Source organism: Astyanax mexicanus, chromosome 23, assembly GCF_023375975.1.
Source record: "Astyanax mexicanus isolate ESR-SI-001 chromosome 23, AstMex3_surface, whole genome shotgun sequence".
NCBI lineage: Eukaryota > Metazoa > Chordata > Actinopteri > Characiformes > Acestrorhamphidae > Astyanax > Astyanax mexicanus.
This window is the reverse complement of record NC_064430.1, coordinates 31,904,376-31,931,862: the sequence shown is the minus strand read 5'-3', so window position 1 is coordinate 31,931,862 and position 27,487 is coordinate 31,904,376. Positions and strand designations below refer to the sequence as shown.

General features: G+C 39.0%; 1 protein-coding gene across 4 annotated transcripts in view; it reads left to right on the top strand.

Moving 5' to 3' along the window:
- The window catches only part of tcf12 (transcription factor 12), a 226,883-nt gene that overhangs the window by 174,838 nt on the left and 24,558 nt on the right, over window positions 1-27,487 (top strand). For 2 of the 4 annotated variants that reach the window (XM_049471013.1, XM_049471014.1), the window contains exons 10-13: window positions 15,462-15,561; window positions 16,831-16,970; window positions 17,092-17,236; window positions 18,400-18,470. In XM_049471013.1, the coding sequence (XP_049326970.1) occupies window positions 15,462-15,561; window positions 16,831-16,970; window positions 17,092-17,236; window positions 18,400-18,470 (456 nt within the window). Of the gene's footprint in view, window positions 1-2,883; window positions 3,182-15,461; window positions 15,562-16,830; window positions 16,971-17,091; window positions 17,237-18,399; window positions 18,471-27,487 lie in introns of those variants that run through there. The other 2 variants (XM_049471015.1, XM_049471016.1) reach the window with 2 other exon arrangements.

Here is a 27,487-nt window from a genome sequence, read left to right as displayed (position 1 = left end):
AGTGTTAAAGTTATACTTTTGGACCAGTCCAAACAAAGATCATCTGCATATATCAGTCTCATAATCATTTGTTTTATGTTTAAAGTAATTAAATTGTGAGACATTGATTAAGGCTAGAAAAAAAACATGTAACAAATATATATTATGTACAGTATCTCACAAAAATTAGGGTTTTGTAAATATTGTATTATATATTTTAATGTGAAACACTGAAGAGATAACACTTTAACATAATGTTAAAGAAATGTAAATGTATTGTGCCCTCAAAATAACTTCCAAGTGTCCAACCTTAAGTGAAAATGGCCAAATAAGCCATTTAGCCTCCCTGACTATTTAACATGGCACCTCACAGCACAGAACTTTCTGAGGATTTGAGTAACAGAATTGTAGGTCTACATAAAGATGGCCTAGGCTATAAGAAGATTGCTAACACCCTAAAAATGAGATACAGCACAAGACATCAAGGTCATACAGCAGTTTAACAGGACAGGTTGTGCTCAGAACATGCCTCCCCTGTCTTGATCAAAGAAGTTAAGTCCATGTGCTCAGTGTAATATCCAGATGTTGTCTTTAAACATAGATGAAAGAGTGCTGCCAGCATTGCTGCAGAGGTTGAAGAAGTGGGAGGTCCGTCTGCAGTGCTCAGACCATACACACTGCATTGTCTGCATGGCTGTCAATTCATAAGTGAGCCTCTTCTAAAGATGATGCACAAGAAAGCCTGCAAACATGAATTACTGGAACATTGTTTTGTGTTATAATGAGATCAAGATGAACTTGTTTGGTTCAAATGATGTTAAGTGTATGTGGCGGCAACCAAATGAGAAGTACCAAGACAACTGTCCCTTGCCAGCAGTCAAGCATGGTGGCGGTAACATCATGGTCTAGGAATTGACTGGTCAGTCATGTTGCCAAACCTAAACCATATTGAAAACCTCTGGGGCGTGAGGTCTCTAACATCTACCAGCTCTGTGATGTTCTGTGAGTGAACCTGTGAAGCTTTAGTGAATTCCATGTCTAAGACAGTTAAGGCAGTGCTGGATAATAATGATGGCCACAAGAAATATTAAGTTATTTTGAGGGCACATAAAATGTACATTGTTATACAAGCTGTACATTGACTGCTTAACATTGTATCAAACCGTCATATCTTCAGTGTTGTACCATGAAAAGGTAAAATTAAATATTCACAACAATGTGAGGGGTGTACTTACCTTAGAGAGATACTGTATATTTTTTGCTATGGTTAAAAATATACAATGTCATGTGGATGGAAAAAATAGAAACGAAAACTCAAGAAAAAAAATAGATTGTTTGTGCCATTTAATATTGGATTTTTATTTTATTATTCTTTTTTTTATCTTATTGTACAATATTGTTTTGACAGGACAGGAAAAATGCAGATGCAGATCAGATATTTATTATAAATATTTGGGGTCATACACAGAGCAGTATCGTAGGTCGAAGAAATACAAAAACAAGGTCGTAGAGAGAGAGGTAACACATACAAGAAATAAACGCTTTGTAAAGTAGAGAACCATCAATACTCTGTAAAGAGTAAATGGTGTGCAGGTGTATGGACAGGGGGGTGCACAGGTGTAATCAATATTCTGGTGATGAGCTTCCCGGTAGTGCCATGTGCAGTGTCATGTGATTATGAGCGTGAGCGATGTTATAGTGGGAGGTCCACTCTGGATGTTGTAGTCTGAAGGCTTGAGATCAGAGGTAGAGCTGACTGTGGGAGAGATAGGAGTGCCTTCGACGCCCAGCGTGACAATTTTTGTTATTACTATTATTATTATTGTGTTATAACAATAGTAATAACAACAAATAGAACAGTGTAGCACAGATTAAATGTTTCCCACTTCCAGTCAGTTTGTTGTGATGTGGTTGCTGTGATATTCCGGGTGGTTTCTATGGTGCTGCTAGCTTGTTGCTGTGGTGTTCCAGGTGGTTGTTTTTGATTATGCTGGATGCTTGTTAGATGGGTAATGCAGTGTTGCAGGGTAATAGCTAAAACTGTCTGAAATACAGTACACCTGAGCAGTGGTGTTTTTTATTGGTTTGCTCAGGTGGTTGTTGAGACACTCAAGTGGCTGCTGTGGTATCCCATGTGTTAGTGGTAATATTTGTATCAGAGCAAGACTCTGCAGAGTTTTTGCCCCCTATTCATATTATTTAATCTTAAACAATGCCAAAAGCAATTGCTTTTCATTATGCAGCCAAAATTATAATACACTATTATTGCTATTATTATTCTATATACAATGCATACACTGTACACAGGGTGATTAAAGCGTAGCTTTTGTTGGAGATAATCGTCTTTGGCCGGTCTGAATTACTCTGGAGGTCTCATCCCTCAATCCAGCCTCTATAAGCAAAAAAAAGTGCATAAACAAAAGATTAATCGGCTCTGGATTAAAACCTTGAAACCTGTTTCTGAGAGTTCCTGCGCTCTCCTTTCCATTTACCTCCCGGAATCACCTCGCTTGGCTCTATTCAACCAGTAAATAAAACCAGTATTAGTTCCAGTCCTGGTGATCCTCCTTCTCCACCTCCTTTCTTCTGGCAAAAAATCAACAAATTTTACTCCTCTTTTTTTGTAAGTACAAGTAAATCCCCTCACTCGTTTGTTTTCTATCCCTCCCCCTCTCTTTATCTTTTTTTTTTACTGAGCGCTCCCTCTCTCTCTCTCTCTCTCTCTCTCTCTCTCTCTCTCTCTCTCTCTCTCTCTCTCTCTCTCTCTCTCTCTCTCTCCTCTCTCCCTCCTCCTCCTCCTCCTCTCTGCTTTTCCCTCCACTCCTTTTGCCTCAGCACTTATGAGGCTTAAGCCCCTCCCTGCCCTAAGCCACCTCCCTCAACTGCCGGCTGCAATGGTTTAGCCCTGTTTTGCATAAGGGCTGTGTGAGTAGATCCATGTGTATGGTCCAGAACTGAAGGAATTAAGTCTCCCGCTCTGACCGGCTGGATGTATGTGTAGTAAAGGCGAGTGTGAGAGTGTGAGAGAGTGAGAGAGTGTGTGTGCTTCTGTGTGTTGCTCTGAGACGCTGCTGCTGCACTTGCTGTTCTGAGGGTTGGTGTTGTGATTCTGCTCTTACTGAAGCTCTGCATCATGTACTGCGCTTATCCAGTGCCCGGAATGGGCAGCAACTCTCTGATGTATTACTACAACGGGAAATCGGTGAGTGCCTGTTCACTTCTGTCTGTGTGTGAGAGTGTGAGAGAGAGCACGAGAGTCTGCGAGAGCATGGGAGAGTGTGTAAGAAACATGTAAGAGTGTGTGTAAGTGTTTGTAAGAGTGTGTGAGAGTGTTTGTGAGAGTGTGTGAGAGTGTGTGTAAGTGTGTGTAAGAGTGTGTGAGAGTGTGTGTAAGAGTGTGTGAGAGTGTGTGTAAGAGTGTGTGAGAGTATGTGTTTGTGCAAACACATTTTTCTCAGCCGGGAAAGGCCATCAGCTTGAGTTGTGTGTGCCAGTGCTGTGCTCTGATCTTCAGAACTGAAGGGAATATGTGTGTGTGTGTGTGTGATAGAGAGAGAGAGAGAGAGAGAGAGAGAGAGAGAGAGAGAATGAATGAGTGAGTGTGTGGTGTGTCTTTTTCTCTCCTGGTCTTCTGACATGTTTCCATTACATCAGAAAGAGCCGGGTCACAGTAAAACAGAAAGCTCGAGTGTGTGAGGGGCTTTTGGGACGTATGCTGATCATGTCTGATTAGAGTCTGATTACAGTATGATTACAGTTTGATCTGTTTTATATGGAAATATTTAGAACTTTTTATGAGTGTAAAAGTTAATGTAAATCGTTACTCACATAGCAAATCCAATAACATAGTTATTATGGGTCTGTATGGAGATAAAGTTAAAGTTATCTTAATATTATCTAAAACACAGTAAGCATTTCTATGTATGTATGTATACATGTGTATATGTATGTATGCTTTAAAAAAATTATGTAACTGCAAAAAACTACTATTTTGTATAATTAAAAAATGTTTCCGCATTCTCCACCATTATATTAGCCACATTTCTTTATATTCATATACATACATGTACATTTTATAAATCACCTTATGTACAATATACAAATATTATATTGTGATATTTAAAGACATTTTCAATATACACAATACTATAAAATATATTGTAATAAATTAAAAATAAAATGACATAAAATGGCCCACAGGCAAAATCTGTTGCACTTCATCCAGTTAAACTAGTCGTAATTACATTGTTTTGTACTGAAATCTGCATTGTTGCATGTTGTGTATCATAATAACTGAATTTATGAGGAAATATTGTCATATTGCTCATTCTAACTAAGATACAGGTGTTTTGTATTATAACATGAAGACTGTTGATACTTTTGATTAACTCTGTGCTTCAGTTGACCTCAGTCTGACAGTGTGTGCAGAGTGACGACTTTACAGTAGAGGGCTAAACATCTGAACTTTTAATAGAAGTCAGTGTAAAAAGGAAAGATTAAATTTGGATTCTATTGATTTTATGGATAAAGTATTAGCACACCTGCTCGTGTGTGTTGGAATATCTGTTCCTACTGTCCAGAGAGAGCTGTATACTGGAGTACTGGAGGAGTATTGCTTTTGAGATTTGATTGAATTCAGCAAGAAAAGCTTTAATGTTGGATGAAGAGTGTGTGTAGTGTGTGTGTGTGTGTGTGTGTTGCGAGCGTCTGCAGCTCGGCCGATACTCTCTGGCAGAGTAATAACAAGTGCTGTGAGTCTGGGAGTGATTAAGTGAGGCAGGCTGTGTGTTGAGGTTAGATTTTCCTGTTTGCGATTGAGCTCAGAGCAGCAGCGTTTGCTGTTATTCCATCTGTTTTTAATCAGTCAGGCATTCTTCACTCTACAGGGAGCCTGATGGGTCTCCTCCACCTCTACCGTACACTGCCTTTGATTTCTGCACTCCTCTGAAAACTTTATTTACTGTGTGTCTGTGTGATGTTTCTTCTTGTTTTAGCACACTTTCAGGACTTTTTCACCAGAGAAACTAGAGTTAAGCAGCTAATGTACAGAATATCCTAAATTATCTTGGATTATATCACACATATTTCATTTATTTTACAACTGTAAGGAGGAAAGTTTTACAGTTTCTCTCCTAATATTTATACTGTTGTTATAATTAAGGAAAAAGCTTTAAAACTCATCACTTGTCACTATTGTTATGTTTAGATCTATGTGTTAATATGTTACATTTAACTTTACAACTCCTAAGCTTTAGTGGAAGTCAGTGTATGAAGGTTTTATTCCAGGTCATTTTAAAGCCATTCTGTTGAACTATTTGACATTAAATGGCAGAAGTGTTGGAACACCTGTGTCTACTGTCTAAGCAAGGCTATGTACACTAGATTTTAGCTCTTCTGTGAGGATTTGGTTGCATTAAACAAGAAAAACATTACTCAGGATGCTGGAGAACTCATTTCAAATCATCCCCAACTCATCTCATCCAAAAGTATGGGACGGATCTCCGTCATTCCAGAGAACACAGTTCCATCCACTGCTCCACAGCTCAATACAGGGGCTTTATATCCCTATATAGCCTCAACATGGCATTAGTCATGGTGATGACAGGTTATATTATTTTTACTTTTTATCTGTTTCAGAGGGTCTATTGTTTTGGCGGAACTTATCTTCAGTTACTAGACAAACTTTGATAGCTATAGTCTAAGAGCAGAATGTGTGAGAGAGAGAGAGAAAGAGAGAGAGAGACTTGAGCTTGTCCTCGTTTGCTTCAGTGTGAGAGATTCACTCCAGACAGACCAGACTAAACTCTCAACTTCGTCTGAGGAAAAGTTCCCATCAGAGTCACTCTCTCTTACTTACTCTCTTGCTCTCTCTTGTTCTCTCTCTCTCTCTCGTGTTCCCTCGCTCTGATCTCAGGAGGATTCTCCATCTGTTAGCTGAATTTAAGAATGAACTCGTTCCCTCGCCGCTTATTAATTTATTTGGGATTTCATCTTTTATTCACATCACTCCTGCAGCTTTTTTAACGTGTGAGATGAAGGAAACAGTGGTTTTCTCAGCGTAAGAGCTGTTTCTCTGTGTTTGCGCGGAGCGAGTCACCTTTAGGCCGTCTGACAGAGTCCAGAGAGCGAGAGCTCCAAGCCCATTACAACCGGCCGCTTTCTTCCTGCAGCACAAAGCCCACTTTGATCTTTTATATTAAGTATTTCCAGGCTCATATTGCCAGTCAGAATAAAGAGAGAAAATGAGGAGCATGTGGGCAGCCTGGGTCAGAGTTTAACTTTATAATCCAAAACAGTCCATAAATTCCCCATAAAAATGCCTCTTTCATTTCTAATTCCCCATCTTAGGCCTGAGTATCTTTATGTAATATACATACATGAATATTTCATTTGTTTTCTGTTGTTTTCTCCCTGTTTGAAGGCCATGCTGTTTTGGCCTGGGTTGCGCTGAACTGTTTGAACATCCATCTGTTAATAATCATTTTATGGCCGTGTAGCGCATGCAGCTCCGCTTTGATTCAGCTCATTTATGACGTGTGAAGGGCTTCAGTCACATATTTGGATCTGGAGGATGGATGGAGTTTGTGAGAGCGGTTTTCTGAAGTTCTGAAGAAGCTTTTTCTGAGCCTTGATTAAAAAATTGGACCCTGATTAGTGTGCGTTCCTCAGAATCAGAATGACCGGTTACATGGCCTGTCTGTGGAGAACTGTCTGAGCTTCCTGAGAACTTGTCTGAGGTGGGATCTGCTGCAGATATTTATATATATATATATATTATTCAGTCACAAAGCTTTCTCTTATTTATTAATTTAATAAAAAACAGTGTCTGACCAGATTCTTCATTACATGAAGTAGATGATAAAGCTTATGCTTATTGACAGAGCAAAACTGTCAATAGTGATTTGTGTGATAAAACTTAATAATAATCTAAAAAACTTTCACTTTTTAACAATTTCAAGGTTCTTCACAGAAGGGGTGGCAGATATTTCATGGTATTTTTGCTATAATAATGTTCTTGGCCATATTACAAGTATATTTAACTGTAATAAAGTTTTATTTTGTTTAAACAACAGTTTCATACGTTTAGTATAAACAAATAAATTCTAGAATCCCTGATTTTGTCTAAAGTGAAAAATAGTGTAACAAAGTAAAAGAAATGTACACAAAATTAAGTAACAAAAATCAACCACAAAATGAAAGTGCACTATATTTAGTGCATTTCAAGAAAAAAAAAGTAAATACATACACAGCAAAGAACAGACCCCAGCCTTCCATAGATCACATGGTACAGATGTGTTTTGTATGTATTATATTGCTTCTCAATAAACCATTTAAAGCACCTTTATTTTTAAGAGTGTATATTTTGTATTCATTTTATTTTGTGATTCATTATTGATATGTGTCATATGCGTCAAATATGGATAGTTATATTAAAACATAGACTCTCTAAAATCCTTTGTTACTGCTGCTGCATTACTCAGTGAGGTGGCGCTAATCTAATGAACAGGCTAAACCTGTGGTGAAGAATAACGGTTGTTAAATTCTGTGAAACTGACACCAATAAATTATTATAATTTTATTTTATTCTCTTCAGTTACACAGATGCTGTAAAGTATTGTGTATTGTACTGAGAATTGTGTTGTGATATATCGAGTATCAGAGAAACGTATTGTAATGATTTTTTATCATGAGATTTCCCTGTGAAACATCTTCACAAGTGAATTAAGGTGTGTCTTTACCTGTCTTGGTTCTTTTGCACATTCATGGACATCGGTTGACATGTTTGTGAGAGTGGTTCTATGGAGAGGCTTTACTCATATCTGCACCTGTTGTGTGTGGAGCTGTTTGAAGCTGGTGAAGTGTGCAGGAGAACTTGGCTGTGAGTGCGGTGCATGTTGGTTCAGGCTGTACAATAGGGGCTGATTGTGAGTGCAGCGTGCCTTTTTGCCGTGCTAAGTGTGCGAGAGATGGGAGTTGAAAAGGAAAGCCCTGAGGCTCTGGTTTGATTCCAAACAAGTGACGTGCACAGGCAGGATACTCTGTTGTCACTTGCTGCCCTGAGGCTGCGAGAGCTGCGCGAGCTTCTCCGTGCAGCCTCTCTCTCTCTCTCTCTCTCTCTCTCTCTCTCTCTTTCTCTTGCAGTGGCCTGCTTCTTTTTCCCTTCTATAATCTTTTATTTTTAAGTGGGTGATCCTACTCTTTTTTCCCTCCTCCTCTCCTCTCTTCTAACCGCCGTCGTTGGCTTTATCCACACGTTGACAATTTAATGGTTTTTCCATGTGTTGTTGTGATGGGTGTCGAGCGGAGATCAAAGGAAGGTGTGACGGCTGAGAGGAGTGATGAAGTTGAAGTGAAACACCACCGCAACCATCTCCTCCTCAGACCCCTCAAGCCCCCCAACTCTCTACTCTACCCCCCAACCAGCCCATTTATACACTACTACACTAGCTTACTACACAAGATTAGCACACCTTTAGAACAGCATGCAACTGAATATTCTATATCATATGCAATAATATAGCTAAGAAATCTGACATGATAATCAAAACTCACTGTGGCATTGTTTCAATAAGCTTCTGCAGTGTTACCAGATTCATTTCAATCCAGTGTTTCATTCATTTTTCACCAAGATCTTGCAGCAGCATTGATGATGGTAGAGTCTGACCAACCGCTGCACAAAGCAGCTCTTCTCCATCCAGCACATCCCAAAGATTCTCAATGAGGTTAAGATCTGGACTCTGTGGTGAACTCTCTCTCAATCCATGTGTGAAAATTATGATCTCATGCTTCCTGAATCACTCTTTCACAATTACAGCCCCATGAATCCTCACATTGTCATCTTGGAATATGTTCATGTTCATCAGGGGAGAAAAAATCCATTGATGGAATAACCTGGTCTATATTCAGTATATTCAGGTAGTCAGCTGACCTCATTCTTTCAGCACATACTGTTGCTGAACCTAAACCTGCAGACCAACTGCAGCATCAACCAACCCCACATCATTTACTTACTTCAATCCAGGTGGAGACTTTTTTGGAGTCAGGCAGTGTATAAATTATGTGTTTGTTTTGCTGTTTAGCTGCTTTAGTCCCATTGCAAAGATGCTACCAATAGTAAAGGACTTTCCGAAGCAGGTAAACTATGCATGGGTCCGTTGTTATCCTGTCTAAAGCCAACCAGGTTAGATGAGCTAGAGGAGTATACAGCCCCCATTATTGAGCAGTGGAGCAGTGGAAGTGCTATCAAATCCTCACAGCAATGCTGAACTCTAAAATCAAAAAAGTGATAAATACTTGTTTAATACCCTCATCAATTTGATTTCCAAAGAAACACTAAATAGTAAACAGGTGTTCCATTACTTTAGTCCATATAATGTATCTAAACTATCAGACAAAAGCTTCATATATCCCAGATCTTTACTTTTACTTTTTAACTACATAAAATGCCAAAAATACTATTATTTATTATTTTGAAATGTTTCCGTTGTTCTATTTAATTGAGGCAAAAAGTGAAGAAGAAGAAGAAGAAAAAAAACATCAAAAAAGAGAGATAAGCTTTAAGTTATAAAGATGAGCACAGTCCTGTTTATGCTTTTAATATTATTTTTAGAGTGGTTTTATTGATTTGGGAAGAACTAATGTACAATGAGCAGGTGTCCCAATACTTTTGTGCATTTAATCTGTCTGCATCAGAACTTTTAAATATAAAAAAAATACTTTGCAGAAGAAGCTAGAAACTCTTTACTTTACTAATAGAAGTTTTTTAGAGCATTTTTTTTTGGTCTACATTTTTTGAAAGTAGATTTTTGGACACCATATAAAGAGTAACTGCCAGATTCAGATTCAGATTTAGAATTTTTGTGTATAAACCATGGGCACAGTCCTGTTTATACTGTTAATATTATTTTAGGGTGGTTTTAATAACTCTTTGATAGTGATCCCAGTCTAATTTCATATTTCCAGCCTCTGTGGTTTGGGGTGAAGTGCTCATGTGATCCGAGTGATATAAAAAAAGCAGAGCGTTCAAAGGAAAAAGAGCAAAACCCTCAGAAAAAAGCCTCAAATGTCTTGGGTGTTGAGATCAGAGTGTGCGGCGAGATTGACAGGCCTCTAATTAATGTCCTGGTCAAAGGAAACACACACAAGCCCCACCCCCCACCTCCCTCTTCCTTTCCCTCTTATCCACAGAGACCCCCACCCACCCAGATCTGTGTCCTGGTGGTGCCAGTGTGGGGCGCCCGGTGTTTCGGGGTGGTTTATTAACGGCTCGGCTGGTTAGCTCAAGCTAAAGAGGGCAATTAGCATTATCCTCCGCCATATGCTGCCCATTGAGCCCTGAGGGCGAGTCAAAGCCTCCAAACCGCCCCAACCTAACATCACCAGGGGACCTCCGCCGGCCGGGACGCATGTGTGCACGCACGAGAACCCGCACAAGCCTGCTGACACCACCAACAGCCAATCACGTGTCCCCGTTACTGCCGCCTCAGCAAGGTACCCCTGCTGGATAAGCGCTCCGGGGTTTAGGTGCTGGGGAGGCACGTGTCGGAGGCGTGAGGGTTGGGATGAATCATAAAGCTTATTATTTCAGTTACAGTGATTCATCCATTACTGTTTACTTCATTCACTAACACATCCACTAACACCCCTTCAGTTTACAGGGCTGATTACCACTGATATCATCACCATACCGATTAATAAGTTCTACTACTGTTTCATCAAAAACCTACTTTTTTTGGTAGGAAATTACATTTTTACCTAGAGTCTTTTTTTACTGTCCTGATTTTCTTTTTTTTTTCTATTTTTTAGTTGCGGTTTGTGCAGAAAGTTACAGGAAACTTTACAAAAGTTTAGGCATCCTAATTACCTAATTATTCTTAGATTTTACCAAATTAAAAACCTCTGGAATATAATCAAGAGGAAGATGGATGATCACAAACCATCAAACCACCAAACTGAACTGCTTGAATTTTTGCACCAGGAGTAAAGCAGCATAAAGTTATCCAAAAGCAGTGTGTAAGACTGGTGGAGGAGAACATGATACCAAGATGCATAAAAACTGGGATTAAAACCAGGGTTATTCCAACAAATATTGATTTCTAACCTTTATGAAGCTGTGCATATTGTTTGTTATTTCAGCTCGTATTTTCTTATTTTCTGCAAATAAATACTCTAAATGACAGTTTTATAGAATAAAAAAAAACAATGTTCAATTTATTCACCTATAAATAGCTAAATCAGAGAAACTGATTCAGAAACTGAAGTGATCTCTTATTTTTCTGTATTTTTATAAGTGTTTATAAGTGAGTAAATTATGGATATTTTGAATACAAACACAATATGCACATAAATGCATTCAGCTTTCCTTTCATTTTCTAAACATGAACCTAATGGCACTATACCTAAAGCTGTGGTGTGGGCTATATAGAGGTGTATAAAGTATTGAGCTGTGGGGCAGTGGAAGTGTGTTCTGTGGAATAATGGTGCTCTGTTCAGTACTCTGGGGTGAGATGGTTGTGGAGTCGTGATCATCAGAACAGAATGTATCAGAACTCTTCCGGCAGTTTGTGGGTGACTGTAGTAGTTTTTTTTTTTTGGGGGGGGGGGGGGGGGGGGATATTTTTTTCAGTAAATGTCATTTTTAGTTATTTTTAGTACGAAATGACATCATAACTTTAAGAATTCTTTTGGTAAAAGTCAGCTTTATATGGTTTTGTTTTGCTTTGTGGGAAATGACATCATTAACTAAAGCAGTGGCTCTCAAGCATTTTCAATCATTCTCCACCTCCAAGAAGAAGAGGAACTCCACGCCCCACCTGTCTCATATTCACCCAACAAAATGATAATAAAATACAAATGGAAGTTTTACATTTTTTTATTTATTGAAGTAACTTTAATTTCTCTAAATCAGTAGGTTAACATTGTAACACCAGATACAGTGTTAACATCAATGTTAAAAAATTACAAATACAGAAAAATTTCCTACTAATTAATATATGGTTTAGTTTCTCACTTTTCAAACTAACCTGAAGAGTTATTTCAGGAAAATCCAATCGTTTATTGCATTGTTGAGGAGAACATATACTCTTTTGCACCTCTCATCAACTCACACATTTTTTTTTTTTGTAAGTATCTGTGAGCAAATTAAACATTTAGAAAACGTTGTAACTCGAAACTCGTTGTTAAATCAAAAATATTGTTTCAGTAAACGTCAGTCTCTTATTTGCCTTTTTTTTTTTTTGTAGGGAAAATATTCCATTAGTAAATGTCGTTTCCGGTAAAAGTCAGCTTTTTATGGTTTTATTTATTTATTGGGATAATACATCATTACTTAAAGTATCATTTCAGTTAAATCCAATTGTTTCATTTCTTTGTTTGCAGTTTGTGCAGAAAATTGAGTTGAGGAGAACATATACTTTTATACACTCTTATGAACATCACATATCAACTGATACCTTTTTATTTAGTAAAAAACAGTGAGCAAATGAAACATTGAGAAAACATTGTAACGCATTTATGATCCATTGTTTAACATGAAGTGTTCTTTCAGTAAACCTTAGTTTCGTATTTGCAGTTTCAGAGCCTTTTTCTTTTTTTTTTGTTGGAAAAGTATTATTTCAGTAAATGTATTATGAAATTATGAGACATCATAACTTGAAGATTTTTTTTTTTTTTTGGTAAAAGTCAGCTTTTTATGGTTTATATTTAAATTTATTTTGAAATGACATCATTACTTAAAGTATTATTGCAGTAAAATTCAATGTTTTATTTTGTTGTTTTGCAGTTTGTGCAGAAAGTTGAGTTAAAGAGAACAAATACTTTAACTCTTCTGAACATCTCATATAAACTGACACATTTTTATTTAGTAAAAAATCTAATCAGTGAGCAAATTAAGCTTTGATAAAACTCTGTAACTTGTGTAATCTCGCTCTGCACTGCTGCTGCTGCTGATTGGTTGAGATTGTGAGGAAGTGGACGGCAGGTCTCTCTCTCTCTCTCTGAATGTTAAACACATGGAGGCCGGTCGCTCCGGCTCGGCCTGTAGATTCACCCCGTCCATCTGGATCCTGTTTCACTGATTGGTTTTCACTAACATGCAGATGCAATCAGCCGCTCGTGCAGCGAGTGAGAGAGAGGAGGCTGATGTTGTGGCTGGAGCGGGTTCGAGCTGTCCAGGGTAATGAAGGATAATGAGAGAGATTCTTCCTTCCAGCACCACGACCTCACTCTGCTCTTCCTTCTCTTTACACTCCTCCTCTATTCTTTCCTCTATCCCAGGGGGGTCCAAACGTTTTTTGTTGGGGGCCAGAAGGAGAAATATATTTGAAGTCACGGCCCACAGACTCTATAATAAAACAAATAATGAAATATACCACTTTAAATAATACTTTTTCCTGATTACTTTTATTTACACACCATTTTACTTGACTTACTATCTTTATCTTTGACAGTGTTGTGTAAACTAAGATTTTTCAAATTGATGTTTAATTTCATGATGTCTCTTAATATTAAACTCCTTAATTACGGCAACTTTTAGACTCTTTGGCCCGTTTTTCTACGCTAGAAATGCGCACCCTCTCCGCTTTTAGACTCTTTGGCCCGTTTTTCTACGCTAGAAATGAACACTCTCTCCGTTTTTAGACTCTTTGGCCTGATTTTGTGCGCTAGAAATGCGCACCCTCTCCGCTTTTAGACTCTTTGGCTCGTTTCTGACACCTAGCGTTCAAACTTTCAATCTCACATTATAAAAACCTGCTTAACAGCGGGCCAACTTTCATCCTATTTCTAAAATACCTCGCGGCCGCTCTAAAAAAGGAAACAGGCCGCAAATGGTCCGCGGGCCGTAGTTTGGACACCCCTTGTCTATCCTTTCTTATCCTTTTCTTCTACCCTTCCTTCACCTCTTTCTCTCTCTCTCTCTCTGTCTCTGTCTCTGTGGTGGGGACTGTTGGTTTGGACTCATCTGGAGTAGATGAAGTCAGAGAGCTGCATTATTGGGCTCCAGGCTTTGATCCTCCTCTTCTGGGACGGGCACTGCTGCAGCTGCAACCACTGCACTGACCCCACAGCACCCAAAATACACTCTCACACCACTCACACACTCACTGACTAAAACTCCTATCTCACACAGATTACAACTGTACTGGAGGAGCAATATATCAAATTATTATTATAATTATTACTATACACTGCTATTACTCATGGCTTACTCAGTGCCATTATTATGTCTTTCAGTAGTTGTGGTTTTGTCACTACCTGACATCAATTAAAACAAGACCACGTAAGATCCAAACACATGGGAGAACTAGCTGTGCTATGTAGAAGATACATTGGTTGGTCACGTGGTTCTCTCTCTTTGTCTGAACACAATCCCATTGGCTGTTGGTAGTCACTTCTTATGACTCACAGTCACAGACTGGTACAGATATTAAACCTGCTAGATGTTTGCTGGGTGTCTGTAACTGATCTGTGATCACTCACTGATCGTCTTTCAGCAGTTTACTCTACAAACGACAAAAAAATGTCAACGGCTCATACACACAATTCTTATATACTTCAGTATAATCCTCCTTTAAAAACACTACCACACCAGCCACCTGATAGCACATATGATTTGTGTAATATGATGATAGAAATGTTATATTGTTGGTATTTTATTTTTGGTAGTTTTATTTAGTGAGGGAAACATGGTGTCATTACTGTAATGAGTTTACTTTCTAATTATGCTGAAATATGAATAAAATCTTATAAATATTTCTTAGCCCTTCCTTTTCTAGGATTCCATAAAAAACTATCTTGTGTAGTCCGTCTGTTTATCTGTTCAGAGTTGTTGAATCTGGAATATTGAAATGCTGTTTTACTGTGTGAGCTGAGAGTGTGTTGTGCTCGATACTAAAGCTCTCCCTGAAACTTTTACTCAGTAAAAGATCTGTTCATCAGAACTGAACTGAAATATACTACGATGTAAAAAAATATTAAACACGCTAAAAAAAAACTAAGAAAAGAAAATGTACCACATGCCATGCATGTCAACACTCAACAAAAATACATTGACCCACTCGTCATTTATCAGTTCATTTTTCGAATTGGGTGTAAAACTTCATAATGCCTTTTTTATTTAGTACAGTGTAGTACAGATTTCAGAAAAAGTTTTTTTTACACTTTTTTTGCATAACAAAAATATGATGCTAAAATTCAGCCTAAATTTGTTACAAGATGCAAAATTTACAGTAAAAAAAAAAATCAGTTTATCTGGAAAAATACTAAACTAAATGGAAAAAAAAAAAAATAAAGTTTTACACTCAATTTTATTTGTTCTAATTTAGCCTTAAATGAAAGAAAATTTAACCAATGAACATTACTCTGACCATATACACAGAGTGTGTGTGTGTGAATATTAATAAGAATAGATTTAGTATTTATTGTAATATCAGAGTTAAGAGTATTATAATAATAGCAGCTGATCTGTGTTGTGTGTGTTGCAGGTGTACGCACCCTCGCCGAACTCAGACGACTTCAACAGAGATTCTCCCTCCTATCCCTCCTCCAAACCCCCCAGCACCATGTTCACAAGCACTTTCTTCGGTGAGTTTTACTGGAAAAGACACATGGCTTTCATTTCTGATGAAGTGATGCAGATTAATATTTTATTAATATTAAAAATATATATATTTTTTTCTCAGCTTCTCCAAGATTTGTAGACAAGCTGTACTTTAAAGTGCTTTTGTTTGCAAATAAAGACTTAAATTACAGTAATTAAAAGATTTTGTAACAACAGTCCCTTAGGAAATATATTCAGGCTAAATTTGCACAGCAAAATCATATATACATGACTTTAAGCCATGCTATAGAAAGCATAGTGTGCTTCTTTTGATTCCATAAAGATCAGTTCGAAACAGGATCGAAAACAGAAGGACTGAGAATACAGATTTAATATTTAGAAATATAGCAGAAAAAAACAAGAAAAAGACCATTAATTTAATCGCAGTTATAATACAGAATAAATATACATATAGATGTAAATTTATTAAAAGCAGTAAAGCTATTATAATAGTAAGAGAAAATAAATAACAAAAAGAATAAAAGGAGGACAAATACAATTGGTGAAATGATTGATTGTAAAATTGTTACAAAATGTAATAAAAAAACTAAAAAATATATATATATTTTAGTGTATTCTGAACCCAAAATCTCAAATGGCATTTAAAAAAAAAATGGAAACAGATGGTTGTGGTGGGAACCAGTTGGAAAGATAAGCAGCGTAAAGGTCACCATATTTGATTGAAGCAACTCAGTTGGCTGCAGTCAATATAACTCTACTGGAGAACAGCTTAACTCAAAATATTCTAAAAATGTAATCTTACAACTTTATTTATTTATCTATACATTCATGTATATATTCATTCCATAAAAAAATGTGTTTTTTTCTATTAACATTACACAGCTTTATATTTAATACTACTATATATAGTATATCTAGAGGTCAGGATGTTGGACATTCACCAACCAATCTTTTATTGTATTTTGTTATGTAGTTTTAGCTGCATTGCATTTATATATATTTTTTTTATTTGATCCTTATAATAAAATTGTATTTTTAAATCTTTTAATCCCTGTTATTGTAAATGCTCAGCTGCATTGAAAATGAGGGTCCCCCTGAATGTATCACCAAGTCAATATAAAGATTGATTGATTGATTGATTGATTGATTGATTGACTGATTGATTGATTGATAAGTCACCTCCAAAGTATTGGCTGATGCACCGCTCCTCATTCTGGAGAACACAGGTCTTCCTCTGCTGCACAGCTCTAATCAGGTTCTGATTATTTTCTCTCTGTTTATTCCTCGATCAGACGGGACCCACAATTCCTCTGACCCGTGGAACTCATCCAACGGGATCAACCAGCCCGGATACGGGGGGATGCTGGGGGGATCTTCATCTCACATGCCACAGTCTGGAAACTACAGCAGTCTGCACTCGCACGACCGCCTGGTGAGAGAGCTGTTCACAAATAAAGGTGGAACCAGAGGTGCTTTTCTAGTGGCATCACTCTATAAACAACATATCTGTATATATCTGTGTGTGTGTGTGTGTGTGTGTGTGTCTCTTACAGAACTACCCCCCTCACTCAGTGTCCCCCACCGACATTAACCCCAGCCTGCCGCCCATGTCCAGCTTCCACCGCAGCAACGCCAGCAGCTCGCCCTACGTCACCGCCTCACACACCCCGCCTGTCAACAGCACAGAGGGAGTTATGAGTACGTCACACACACACACACACACACGCACACACACACACATACACACACACACACACACACACACACACACACACAGCAGTGATAACAGAACCCAGATGAGCTGGAGCGCACACTTCCAGAGCACACCACAGACTGGGACGTGTTTTTTGGCAGTTATTTCGGTCACTCTTCTTTTAGCCAAACTTTCTTTAAAAACCACGAGAAGCAGTGGCCAGACTGTTCTCCTTATAAACTAAACCCACACATGATTATACCACAGACAGACAGACAGACATGTTAACAGTAGGATAGACAGGTACAGACAGAAAGATACAGACAGGCAACAGATTGTATGTACACAGACAATTGCATTGATAGACAGACAGATAGACAGACAGGTATGTAGGTCGGTAGAGAGATAAGTGCACTGATAGACAGACAGATAGACAGACAGATATGTAGGTAGGTAGACAGATAAGTGCAGTGATAGACAGAGAGACAGACACAGGTATGTAGGTAGGCTGACCGATAACTACATTGATAGAAAGACAGATATGTTTTGTATGTAGTTTGAAAGACAGGTACATTGATAGACAGACAGACAGACAGATAAATTAACAAATAGTAAGAAAGAAAAACTGACCAACAGACAGACATACAGACACACAGTCAGACAGACAGGTGGGTGGGTAGGTAGGTAGGTAGACAGAAAGTTGCATTGCTAGATAAAAAAAAACAGACAAATAAATAAATAAACAAATAGAAAGAAAAAGAAACTGACCTACAGACAGATAGACAGGTAGGTAGACAGATTGATGGTAGACAGATGGATAAACCGACAGATAGAAAAAGACTGTAAATAGAAAAAGAAAATGACCAATAGGCAGACAGAGACAGCTAAAACCTGTATGTTTTAATTTCAGAATGAAATCTAAAATATTAATGGTGAGATTTTTCTACTTAGAAACTAAAACACACCAAACTAAACTCTCTCACTGATAGAAAGAAATAATATTTATTTAAGCTTTAATTCATTTTTCCCCAATATCAAGAAAACACTGCAGGACGTACACATATTAAGAAAATATATTAATGTTGAGAATGATTAATATGAGCTCGTATTGTCGTGTTTCGTGGTGTGCTGTGTTGAATTGTATTATTCTGATTTGATGTTTCTGTAGCTGCTGCTAACAGAGGGAACTCCACTGGAAGTTCTCAGACTGGAGACGCTCTGGGGAAAGCTCTGGCTTCAGTAAGTCTCACTCTCACTACACTACAGTTTCCTCACTCGGGGTCTCACACACTCGTAAGACACAGATCCTTGTGTGTTTTTGTGTCTGTTTTGGGACTGAGGCGGAGATTAACATGTCTTGATGTGTGATCTGAAGTGCTGTAAGTGTAAACCTGCTCTGTGTGTGTGTAATAATCAGCATGTTAAAGTGCAGTGAGTGCAGTGAGATTAGTGAGGCTGGTGAATATAATGGCGTAGTTAAGTCTTTAGAAGAGAAGACTAGTGCTCTTAGGAGTGAGTATTAGCGACAGCGCTAAGGCTGGTGAGTTGAATAAGGTCAGGGGATGTGTTTGTGGATGCTTTTGGACCTAAGTCTGGATAATTGCTCTCTTAATCTCGCACTATACAAGGAAAGGAGCTGTACATGAAAACCGTCCCAAAGCCTATGGATTATGCGCCGCTCTGGATAATGAACTCGGCACGTTTGTGCCAGTTTCCAACTCCAGCTCACAATAACCTCCAGGACTTGTTGTGCTCACAATAACACTGAAGACTCCAGCGATGAAAGACAGTGAACACTGTATAACAGTACTGTACAGAACAGCCCTTTCTCAGCACGTCTGGACCCTTTGTATACTCTTCTTCCTATGACTGGGGATATAATAACATTTCATAACATTAAATCTCCATTTTGTGAATCAGTTTTTATATAATGTTTAAATTCCTTGAGGAATGGACCAATAGAAATACTTTAAAATAAGATAAATGTAATATAATTTTTTTATTATTTAATTTAGTTAAAAGTTAAGAGGGTTCCTGTAAAGATTGATCGGTTGATTTTTTTTAAAGATTTTTACATAAAAAAAGAGTAGTGGTGTCAATTGCTAAAAAAATTTAATTAGATTAATCTAAACAATATTTTGTGATTAACAGCAATTATTCACACTTTTTTTTATGTAAGTGTAGGACCCTTAAAAATGTCAGAATCCTTTTTCTGTTTTCGTGTCTTTATCTGTTTATCAGTTTCCTGTTCAGCATAGCCAATGGGATGAGTGTGAGGCCTGATTGCTATGTTACTGGCCAATCGGTATTGAGAAGGGGTGGGCCTGTGTGCTAGCTGTGGGAGTGTTAGAGAGAGATGAAGAGGGAGAGAGGAGTTCTGGAGAGTTGGTGTTTGTTTCTGTGGAGGTACTTTCTTAACATTTCGTTGTTCAACACGGCTCAACTCCACCGAGCTTCATGCTTTAGTCGAACACAGGCGCATGCTGAACTTCGTACACTGTGTAAACTATGCTGTTTCTCTGTTGAAACATCAAGACAGGATTTGGGGGTTAAACTCGGTGGCCTAATTAATTGTATTAAAATAAATAATTAACGCTTTAACATTTGACAGCCCTAAAAAAACATGTTTGCAATTTTACATGGCTAGTTAGAAATAAACACATGATGAAATGAAATGTTGCAGTTACAAAAATATGTAGGGGACTTTTCTTTTAAAGTGATGATACGATGGAAGCATGAAAGTCTTTTGGTAAACAAACAGATGCCAATGCTAAGTTAGTTCAGCTAACGCTACTGGACTAGCCCTGTACAGCTCGTATGTTTCAGCTGGAAAACTATCAGTTTGTGAAAAGATTGTAAACTGAATTAAATAGATACCAAGCACAATAAGTAATTATTTATTTTTTCTTTTTTAAATCCTGCAGGTAGAGCAAAAATGATGACAATAAATACATTTATTTATACTAAATTAAATTAAAAAAACTACATAAATATCTTCTCTCCTCAAGTCAAATATGTAACACAATGTAAAGAACAACTGCCAGATTTACATACTCAAAATCTGAAATAAAAATAAAGATACAAGCTTTTTACACAGCTAAATAAAATTTGGAATTTAAATTTAATGGAATTTACAGGTATAAAGCATTGTTTTCATTTGTTTTGTAATAGTATGGATCATATGATAATATGATACTCATACTCATACTATGATACTGATACTCATACTAAGGAGAGCCTGACAAAGTAACACTGATTAGTTTAAATAAAAAAGCCAGTATGTGTCTAATTTTGCCGAACAGCGCTTTATAATAAAGCAGTAAAAAAGGCAATAATTGACATTATTTTTATTCATATGAGCATATTTTTTTCCAAAAATGTAACTTCTATACTTTATTCAGATAAAACCCCCTAATACAGCACTAGCTACACTTTCAACTGTATTAAGCATCACATCTTTATTGAAATATTCATGTAAAGATCATCTGAATCTGGTCACTGGGTGCGTTTATTGTTTAAGGTCAGCTCTGCAGTAACTGAGTATCACTAGTTGCTCCTGAAGCTGAAGCTGTAAATCTAACAAAAGCTGTACGCTGGGTCTGAATGTGTGAGTGTGACTCCTGACCCGCAGGAACCGTGACCCGCCCCGTTACGATCGTCCCGGGCCAACTTCTGCCGCCTTCACGCTCTAACAGCGCTCATTTTACCAACAACAAACTCGGCCCCGCCCCCTCATCAGTCACGCTGCTCTCGGCCAGCGGGGGGCCAATAAGCACGTCCCGTCTAAAAGAGGGAGCAACAAAAGGGGCACAATGTGCTGCGCGACGGGACGGAGCCCCCTCGGCCCCTCCCCGGAGCACCCAGCGCACCCCTCGGCCCGCGCCTCACCCGAACCCCACCGTGTCCGTTTCACCGCGGCTTTGTCATGCTAATGGAATTGAGTCTGCGCATACAAAAAGACTTAATTTGTGATTATCGTTCAGCCCCACAATTTTATAGCGTGTGTGTGTGTGTGTGCATGTGTGTGTGTGTGTGTGTGCAGCGCACTTGTGGGCCCACCTGATCTTATTGCATTTTCAGTCCCGCCCTTTTCTATTAAAGCAGCACAATTAGGCTTTTAATTTGAAGGACTGAGGAGTGCAGACAGTTCAGTATTGTGGAGGAGATGGACAGAGCTCATAAAGAGCTGCTGGAGGATCAGCTTCTCACTGGTTTGTATGGAAGATTAGATCAAGGCTGGATACACTGATCAGCCATAACATTAAAACCACCTCCTTTATTATTCCTCCTTTATTTAATGTCTGCTCCACTTTCCTCATGAGAGCATGTTGTGTATAGTGCTGTATGATACTTGATTTGTACCAGTACTGAATTTTAGAAAGAAATTTTGATAATTCAAAAAAATTAAAACAAATTAAACTGCACTTGAATGCCAAAAGTCATGGGACACCAGTGTGTCAATTGATCAGAGCATTTCTGTTGTACTGTGTGAGACTTGTGTAAAACACAGGTAAACTTTGAACTTGAACTTGACCATGTAGTGGGGTAAAGTTGTGCATGCAGTGCAGTGGGGGGTACTTATAGTGACCGGCAGCGTCTGGCTAATATTGTCCATGTGAAGCAGCTTGCCATCAGCTGACGGAGCCCTGAGAGTGCACAACTGGCCTTGCTCTCTCTCGGTGGGTACAGTAGATGGCGCTCTTTCCCATCATTACTCCAGAGGGTGATGTTGATCAGCACAAGGCGTCTGTGAGCTGGTGTATCAGAACTGAGTCGCTGCGTTTTTCTCTGAGTGCGCTGTGAGTGCACTGTCAGCTAACAGACAGCCACTATGTTACTATTTTAATTGAACAGCACTTTATAATAAAGCGGTGAAAAGGCAATACTTAACACTTTTTATTTTCTTTACTTTATTCAGACAAAATCCACTGATACATCACTAGATACTATTTTCTGCCCACATGATTTGTACTGTAAGTCTACTGTACTTTTTTCTAAATTGTAAAAAAAAAAAAATACTGATAACTAATATTTTTAATTTTCAATATGCAAATCCTGACATTTGAACGCGGCCAATGAGGGGTTTCTGCTTCCTGTTTTAAATGGAGATTTCCATATAAATACTGTTCCTCCAGTTCTATCAGAGCTGTATCTCCTTCAATTAGGCTGAACATCTCAGCTGAATATGAATTAACACGGCTAGATTTCAGCGTCGACCACTGTGTGGAAGAATAGTCGTTCTGTGTCTCAGCAAGGAAAAGAGAGGCAAATAACTCTCCTTTTCTCTCTCTTTCTCTCTCTCTCTGTCTCTCTCGCCCCATCACCCCCTCTCCCTCGCTCACTCTCAGAGAGAGAGAGAGATGCACTTGCTAAGCCTCAGGCAGGATTTGCAGAGTTGATTGAAACACAAAAGTGCGGCATTCAGGATTTAATAAGAAGATTAATAATGATAGTAACAGCATTTTGATGTGTTTTTGAAAGTCAAATGAGCTCCGTGATCCCCCTGCAAGAGCTGTCCTGAAACTTTAGAGCCGTTTAGAGCCAAATCCTACCAGATCTGCATCGTGTCCGTTCTAATTAGTGGGAATCAAACCTTAATACTCCAGCAAGCCCCACAGCTCTGTGCTCAGCACAGCCCCAACCTCGCTATCAATGAAAGAGCGGAGATAGAGCGAGAGATGTGCGCACTAATCCAGCCTTCATCTAAACAAAAACACAGAACACTGCAGAGGTTTACAAGATGTAAGCTCCCAAGTATTTGTACTGATTATATTTGCATAATTCAATCATTTATATCTGTACTACAGTTACAGTTAATCACGTTAATCATGTTTGGTGTGAAGTTTGCTTATATTGGGATCAGCATCCAGCAGTATATATACAGCTCTGGAAAAATTAATAAGAGAGCACTTAAAAATGATGAGTTTCTTTGATTTTACCAAATAGAAAACCTCTGGAATATAATCAAGAGGAAGATGGATGATCACAAACCATCAAACCACCAAACTGAACTGCTTGAATTTTTGCACCAGGAGTAAAGCAGCATAAAGTTATCCAAAAGCAGTGTGTAAGACTGGTGGAGGAGAACATGATGCCAAGATGCATGAAAACTGTGATTAAAAACCAGGGTTATTCCACCAAATATTGATTTCTAAACTCTTAAAACTTCATGAATATGAACTTGTTCACTTGTGCACGGCATTTAAATGTGGATGTGTTCCTGGCAGAGTTACTTGTCTGTTCACACGGACAGTTCTAGCCAGACACCTCCGGTCACCATCATTAATCCATTATTACCCAACTGTCTGACTATTATTACAAATATAGTTCTTTATGCGCTGGTGCTGTTTATTGGGCAGAGGAGTGTGTGTTATGCGTGTGTGTATGCGTTTTGTGTGTGTGTATGTGTTATGGGGGTGTGTGTGTGTTATGGGGGGTGTGTGTGTATGTGTGGGGGGGGGTATGCTGCTTTATTACCTCTCATCCATAACAGCAGATGAGACAGGAGCAGAGCAGGAGCCTCCCCGCCTCAGAGCCAAACTCATTCACTCTAATGAGCTCCGAAAGAGAGATTAATGACAGTCTCTCTCTCTCTCTCTTTCATATTCTCTGTCCTCTCTTGCTTACTGTCTTACTCTCTCTTTCTTCTGTTCTTTTTTTCTCCTCTCGCGCTCTCTGTAACTTGCAGTTCTGTCAGTTGTCTTTTTTCTGTTTCTCTTTTCTCCTCTCATTCTCTCTTACTTTCTTTTACCCCTCATTGCTCAATATCTTGGCTTATTTCTCTCTATTGCTCTTTTTTACACCTCTTTCACTCTGTCTGTCATTCGCTGTTTTTCACTCCTTCATTCCCTCTCTTGTTCTTTTTCTCTCGCTCTCTGTTGCATCTTGTTTTTCTTACCTTTGTTCTCTCAGTTGTCTTTTCTCACTCTGTCTCACTTCCTGTTTCTCTCTCCCTCTCTGTCCCTTTCTCTTTCACTTCCTCTTTCTATCTCTCCTTCTTTTGTCTCTCTCTCTTGTTTTCTTTCTGTCTATCTCTGTCTATTATATATATATTTTTATCTCAGTATCACTGTCTCTCTCTCTCTCCCTCTCTTACTTTCTCATTCTATCTCTCCTTCTATCTCTTCTCTCACTGTTCCAGCATCTCTTTTTTAAAACTTTACTTTATTTGTGTGTGTGAGGCAGTGTTTAGAGTGTGAGGAAGTGTTTAGAGTGTGAGGCAGTGTTTAGAGAGTAAGGCAGTGTTTAGAGAGTAAGGCAGTGTTTAGAGTGTGAGGAAGTGTTTAAAGTGTGAGGCAGTGTTTAGAGTGTAAGGCAGTGTTTAGAGTGTGAGGAAGTGTTTAGAGTGTGAGGCAGTGTTTAGAGTGTGAGGCAGTGTTTAGAGTGTGAGGAAGTGTTTAGAGTGTGAGGCAGTGTTTAGAGAGTAAGGCAGTGTTTAGAGAGTAAGGCAGTGTTTAGAGTGTGAGGAAGTGTTTAAAGTGTGAGGCAGTGTTTAGAGTGTAAGGCAGTGTTTAGAGTGTGAGGAAGTGTTTAGAGTGTGAGGCAGTGTTTAGAGTGTGAGGCAGTGTTTAGAGTGTGAGGCAGTGTTTAGAGTGTGAGGCAGTGTTTAGAGTGTGAGGAAGTGTTTAGAGTGTAAGGCAGTGTTTAGAGTGTGAGGAAGTGTTTAGAGTGTGAGGCAGTGTTTAGAGTGTGAGGCAGTGTTTAGAGTGTGAGGCAGTGTTTAGAGAGTAAGGCAGTGTTTAGAGTGTGAGGCAGTGTTTAGAGTGTTAGGCAGTGTTTAGAGAGTAAGGCAGTGTTTAGAGTGTGAGGCAGTGTTTAGAGAGTAAGGCAGTGTTTAGAGTGTGAGGCAGTGTTTAGAGTGTTAGGCAGTGTTTAGAGAGTAAGGCAGTGTTTAGAGTGTGAGGCAGTGTTTAGAGTGTTAGGCAGTGTTTAGAGAGTAAGGCAGTGTTTAGAGTGTGAGGAAGTGTTTAGAGTGTGAGGAAGTGTTTAGAGTGTTAGGCAGTGTTTAGAGAGTAAGGCAGTGTTTAGAGTGTGAGGCAGTGTTTAGAGTGTTAGGCAGTGTTTAGAGAGTAAGGCAGTGTTTAGAGTGTGAGGCAGTGTTTAGAGTGTTAGGCAGTGTTTAGAGAGTAAGGCAGTGTTTAGAGTGTGAGGAAGTGTTTAGAGTGTGAGGCAGTGTTTAGAGTGTGAGACAGTGTTTAGAGTGTGAGGCAGTGTTTAGAGAGTAAGGCAGTGTTTAGAGAGTAAGGCAGTGTTTAGAGTGTTAGGCAGTGTTTAGAGAGTAAGGCAGTGTTTAGAGTGTGAGGAAGTGTTTAGAGTGTGAGGCAGTGTTTAGAGTGTGAGGCAGTGTTTAGAGAGTAAGGCAGTGTTTAGAGTGTGAGGCAGTGTTTACAGAGTAAGGCAGTGTTTAGAGTGTGAGGCAGTGCTTAGAGAGTGTTGGGTTGAGTTCTGATCTCTCTGGGTCTGGTGTTTTATGGGTGGTGATTGGTGGTAGTTGGTGCTGGTTTAGAGTGTGAGGCAGTGTTTAGAGTGTGAGGCAGTGTTTAGAGAGTGAGGCAGTGTTTAAAGTGTGAGGCAGTGTTTAGAGAGTAAGGCAGTGTTTAGAGAGTAAGGCAGTGTTTAGAGAGTAAGGCAGTGTTTAGAGTGTGAGACAGTGTTTAGAGTGTGAGGCAGTGTTTAGAGTGTGAGGCAGTGTTTAGAGTGTGAGACAGTGTTTAGAGAGTAAGGCAGTGTTTAGAGAGTAAGGCAGTGTTTAGAGTGTGAGACAGTGTTTAGAGTGTGAGACAGTGTTTAGAGTGTGAGACAGTGTTTAGAGTGTGAGGAAGTGTTTAGAGAGTAAGGCAGTGTTTAGAGTGTGAGGCAGTGTTTAGAGTGTGAGGCAGTGTTTAGAGTGTGAGGCAGTGTTTAGAGTGTGAGGCAGTGTTTAGAGTGTGAGGAAGTGTTTAGAGTGTAAGGCAGTGTTTAGAGTGTGAGGAAGTGTTTAGAGTGTGAGGCAGTGTTTAGAGTGTGAGGCAGTGTTTAGAGTGTGAGGCAGTGTTTAGAGAGTAAGGCAGTGTTTAGAGTGTGAGGCAGTGTTTAGAGTGTTAGGCAGTGTTTAGAGAGTAAGGCAGTGTTTAGAGTGTGAGGCAGTGTTTAGAGAGTAAGGCAGTGTTTAGAGTGTGAGGCAGTGTTTAGAGTGTTAGGCAGTGTTTAGAGAGTAAGGCAGTGTTTAGAGTGTGAGGCAGTGTTTAGAGTGTTAGGCAGTGTTTAGAGAGTAAGGCAGTGTTTAGAGTGTGAGGAAGTGTTTAGAGTGTGAGGAAGTGTTTAGAGTGTGAGGCAGTGTTTAGAGTGTTAGGCAGTGTTTAGAGAGTAAGGCAGTGTTTAGAGTGTGAGGAAGTGTTTAGAGTGTGAGGAAGTGTTTAGAGTGTGAGGCAGTGTTTAGAGTGTGAGGCAGTGTTTAGAGAGTAAGGCAGTGTTTAGAGTGTGAGGCAGTGTTTAGAGAGTAAGGCAGTGTTTAGAGTGTGAGGCAGTGCTTAGAGAGTGTTGGGTTGAGTTCTGATCTCTCTGGGTCTGGTGTTTTATGGGTGGTGATTGGTGGTAGTTGGTGCTGGTTTAGAGTGTGAGGCAGTGTTTAGAGTGTGAGGCAGTGTTTAGAGAGTGAGGCAGTGTTTAAAGTGTGAGGCAGTGTTTAGAGAGTAAGGCAGTGTTTAGAGAGTAAGGCAGTGTTTAGAGAGTAAGGCAGTGTTTAGAGTGTGAGACAGTGTTTAGAGTGTGAGGCAGTGTTTAGAGTGTGAGGCAGTGTTTAGAGTGTGAGACAGTGTTTAGAGAGTAAGGCAGTGTTTAGAGAGTAAGGCAGTGTTTAGAGTGTGAGACAGTGTTTAGAGTGTGAGACAGTGTTTAGAGTGTGAGGAAGTGTTTAGAGAGTAAGGCAGTGTTTAGAGTGTGAGGCAGTGTTTAGAGAGTAAGGCAGTGTTTAGAGAGTAAGGCAGTGTTTAGAGTGTGAGGAAGTGTTTAGAGTGTGAGGCAGTGTTTAGAGTGTGAGACAGTGTTTAGAGAGTAAGGCAGTGTTTAGAGTGTTAGGCAGTGTTTAGAGAGTAAGGCAGTGTTTAGAGAGTAAGGCAGTGTTTAGAGTGTGAGGCAGTGTTTAGAGTGTGAGGCAGTGTTTAGAGTGTGAGACAGTGTTTAGAGAGTAAGGCAGTGTTTAGAGTGTAAGGCAGTGTTTAGAGAGTAAGGCAGTGTTTAGAGAGTAAGGCAGTGTTTAGAGAGTAAGGCAGTGTTTA